The sequence below is a fragment of the Micromesistius poutassou genome (genome assembly GCF_964030765.1).
Source record: "Micromesistius poutassou genome assembly, chromosome: 8".
Taxonomy (NCBI): Eukaryota; Metazoa; Chordata; class Actinopteri; order Gadiformes; family Gadidae; genus Micromesistius; species Micromesistius poutassou.
Genome location: NC_140278.1, coordinates 15,140,800 through 15,145,233, shown reverse-complemented (window position 1 = coordinate 15,145,233; position 4,434 = coordinate 15,140,800). Strand labels below are relative to the sequence as shown.

At 44.5% G+C, this 4,434-nt stretch overlaps 1 protein-coding gene across 1 annotated transcript; it reads left to right on the top strand.

Moving 5' to 3' along the window:
- hapln2 (hyaluronan and proteoglycan link protein 2) lies at positions 1-3,333 on the top strand (the record flags this gene model as incomplete). Its single annotated transcript, XM_084471617.1, has 6 exons — positions 1-65; positions 426-529; positions 857-1,213; positions 1,425-1,541; positions 1,696-1,881; positions 3,044-3,333. The coding sequence occupies 6 exons, from the start codon at positions 1-3 to the stop codon at positions 3,331-3,333; spliced, it is 1,119 nt and encodes a 372-aa protein (XP_084327743.1).
- Positions 3,334-4,434: the final 1,101 nt, after the last annotated feature.

Sequence of the window (4,434 nt, the reverse complement as noted above, 5' to 3'; positions counted from 1 at the left end):
ATGTTGATCCATCTTGAGTGGCCAACCGTCTTTTTAAAGAAAACTGCACATTCTCAACAAAACAGGTAATAATAACAAAGCTTTAATCTGCTGATGGATGTGAAAGTAAGGACTGAATGCAACTCAAAGGGTTTGCTGGTGTTTGTTTTAGCACACTTGAAGAATGTTATTGCTAATAATATAAAAATAATAGTGTTAAGTAGATATTCAGTCTGATATTGATTGAGCAGTACCTGAATAACTAAATAGGTTAACAATTATATTTCAACATACTAATTTCAACATATATTATGTTGAAATGAAGGGTCATTCCTTACAACCAGGAATTGGGAGGAGTTTGTCCTGCTGTAAATGGCACACAGTCTTGCTCCTTGTATTTCTCTAGAGACATGCCTAATCTTTATGTTATGCGTGTGACCTGTAAGGACAGTACGGGAGATGAACTTCCTGATGAACGTTGTGGCTGTTGTCCTGTTGACCCTGAGCTGCTGTACCTGTTCCCCAGTAGCAGAAGCCCCCACCAGGACAGGTAGAGTTACTACAACCAACAACAAATATTCATAACTGGAGATATACCGTATGTACTATTTTAAATTTGGTCACAACAAGTGTGCATAAATACAGACATAAGGATCCATTATTATCAAATGTATTATTTTTACATATTCTGAACAGTTAAAGTTACTAATTTTAACATATCCTGGCTGTTTTCTTTCAAGAAACTTAGCCTGTAAAACCTAAGCAAGTGTCCTGCTAAACGGTTCAGCAGAAAAAGTGATGATGATGGTTGGATTCACCATTGACACTCACAGTATAAAGAGTGCCCACCATATGTGTTTGTGCTCCCTGGCTCCAGACCAGAAGAAGCTCAAGTATCTCATCGAACCGCCGGTCTACGCCGAGGTCATCGCCCGCCGAGGGGAGAATGCCTCGCTACCCTGCATCCTGCAGACCAAACCCAACCATTTCAAAGTCAAGTGGACCAAACTGCAGCCAGAGAACCCAGGACCAGAGAACATTGTGTTGATATCCAACGGATACGCCTTCAAACTCTATGGCCTTCTGGGCCCTCGAGTCTCCCTCCGGAACGCTCACACCATGGACGCCTCGCTGCACATCCACCATCTTGAATTACAAGATGGCGGCCGGTACCGCTGCGAGCTCATCAACGGCATCGAGGACGAGAATGTGATTGTAACTCTGAGGATCGAAGGTAACACGATAAGCACCTGGTTGTTGTGTTTGGGGACTGTGCTTTAGTCCTTTGGAAATACGAAGATATGTAAAAGGGAAGAGATGAATAAGATGCCGTTGAATGATGTTTTAAGTGTTAAATTATTAGAACAATGAGGAAACTTTAAAAACTTTAAAGAAAGACAAGTTATTTGAAATCCTCAATGACAACGCTTTCGGTTTTCTTCCAGGGGTGGTGTTTCCATATCAGAGCCAAAATGGCCGCTACAAATACAACTTTGCGGAGGCCCAGCAGGCCTGCGCACAACAAGATGGCGTGCTGGCTACATTCAATCAACTCTACAGAGGTAGTTATGATATAAGAATGGGAGGTTAGTTGGGCTGGTTTCTCCCGGGGAATGGGTTTGGCCTAACCTTTCCTAACTTCTGACCCTTTCTGTAATCCTGACCCTCACCCATGGTCTGGTTACTCATTAATTTGTTTGTCCTGTGCTTGTGGAGCCTGGACGGAGGGTCTGGACTGGTGCAACGCCGGCTGGCTGGGGGACGGGACGGTGCACTACCCTATCCTGATCCCCCGGGCCGAGTGTGGCGGGGGGGACCTGCTGCCCGGGCTACGCAGCTATGGCCCCAAGGACAAGCAGCGCGACCGCTTCGACGCCTTCTGCTTCACCTCCGCCATCCCCGGTGAGCTCAGGGAGAACCCTTATGACTTCTGTTACAGCGATACGTTCATGTTTATCGATAAACAGTTGTTTGTGGTTGGCTAGATGTTTATTATCCTGAAAATCCATCCTTATTTTTACCCACTATAAGGGCCTACACACTGCCCAGACTCAAACCAACGGCCAACTGCCTTTATCCAACCAATCCGTTGCCTCTCGTCTGACCCGTTCGGCAGAAAAGTTGCATTGAAACACACTGCGAAGACTACTGCCAACTACACAGTAGCGTGTACGTTCTGCAATTGCACGAGATGGGTGGTGCTAGTCTCGTGGCGCTAGTCCGCCCCTCCCACACACTGAGCTGATTCCCTGGTTGTGTGCTATTGAGAGGCTCTAATCAGAGGCTCTATTCCTCAGACGCCACCCCTTTCAGACTTTTCTCAGATTTGTTCCCGAACTCGTCAGAGTCTCCCCAAACGTTTCAGATGGCCAACGGTTAGGCCAGTGTGTAGCAGCCTTAAGAGATGTACAGCCAGTACTTATGTACTATTCAGAAGACACTTTAATCCCAAGTAATTGACAGTGACTTTTATATGTATTTTATACGTAGGGTTTTGGCATCTTGCTCATGCATTGGGTATCAAACCCAGAATCATCAAGTCAAACAAACAAACGACTAGGCCTACTTTATGTTAAATCCTTGATTGACACTTGATTGACATGAATAGCGAAAATGGGATGCCAATCCAGGAATGGAGGTTCCTGGTTTCCATAGCCACAGACGGAGACATCTGGTTCATAGATCGCAGTGGGATTTTGTTGCGGTCAGCTCAGGACGTAAACAAAGCAAACAGCTGTTTGAAGGAATTGTCTGGGAATGCAGTGCATCGGAAACCCCTTGACCGTGGCCCAAAAAAGAATGTCCCTGACACCCACAAACAAGATTCACAGCCATAAACTGGGGGTTTGGCGGAATAACTCTACAACAACTCAAACAAACAAACAAAATAACAATAGTATTTTCAAGGAGTTTTAGGGGTAATGAAATCAAACAAAAAGTGGATTGGTCGTTTTTTGAAAGGGGAGATACAATAGTTAGAAAAAGATGAACTTACATTTTCAACAGTTTAGTTAGAAAAGTGTAACTTTCACAACCCCCCCCCCCCCTCCCCCACCACCACCAGGTACTGTGTTCTACGAAACAGGACCGTTCTCCTACGACCAAGCGGACCAAACCTGTAAGAAAGAGGGGGCGGAGTTAGCCCTGGTCGGCCATCTTTACTCTGCCTGGCGGTTCCTGAACTTCGACCGCTGCCAGGGCGGTTGGCTGCGCGACGGCAGCGTGCGCTTCCCCATCGCCTTCCCGCGCGAGCGCTGTGGAGGCGTTCCCGAACCGGGCGTCCGCTCCTTCGGGTTTCCCGCCAAAACGCAGCGTCTTTACGGAGCGTTCTGCTATCGGTCGGCAGCAGCCTGAGAGGACTCTGGCTCCCTGTCGTGCACGCGTCTCTGACGTTAATAGTAGACGGCACATGCAGAGCAAAGATTTTTCTTCAGTGTGACTGACTTTACATCAAGGTCTTGTGTGGTGTTGACAAGAACTAACACAAGTTTGGGATGAGCCAGATAGCTTTCCATAAAAGGGGCCATTATGTTTAATATGGAGAATCTGTTTTGGAACCCTTAAAACGCCAAATACATGAATATTGATGATGATTGATGTTTTCAGGCTAGCGTCACTAGTAATATTCAGCTAACACAGTTTGTTGTGTTATTCATGAACTAGACTCACACTAAAACATACCCGGCCATAAATAAATGTGAGACACACTAGCCGCATTATTTATGTATCGCAACATTCCACTTAGCATATTTACATTTTTCAGGTGGTTTATATGTTTGATGAATTTTTCCATAGACGAAAAAAACATTCAACACGACTCATTTATTTTCAAATGTATTTATCTTGGCATGACATCCATTCATTTCACTCCATGTAATGAGCCTCTATACTGACATCACTATTCAAAATGAATTCTGCAGCTGGTTTCAAAACTGTATAATAAAAATCTTGACCTATATGGAATTATTCATATCATTCTGCTGTTAACGTATTACTACCAGGACTATCTGTGTCTTTAATCACATGTTACATTGTGCTGTTATGGTTCATTATTTCATCCAAATGTGTGTTAACAGTTCTAACATAAAATGTTCATTGTGCGATTTTCCCCACCAAGAGTACAGTAATCAGAAAGAAATCCGTCTTTTCAATTGGACTGAAAGGTCTCTAAAATCATATCTTAAACCTTGGGAGGCCAATGAAACATATATCCTTTTACTTTTACTTCACTTTTGTACACCCAGTGTCATCATTAAAACAAGATAGGACAGTTTGTGTACGGCAGGAAAACAAAATATGTGTTGATTTAAGAAGAAAACAAGGTAGGTGTAGGTGGGTGTAGTAGTTATTCCAGGTCTAGAAGGTCTGGTTTGCCCATGGCTGAGTACAGGACCTATAGACCCTCCACGGACCTTCAAGGACCTCCAGGACCCCCTCACTCTGAATGGTGGCCGC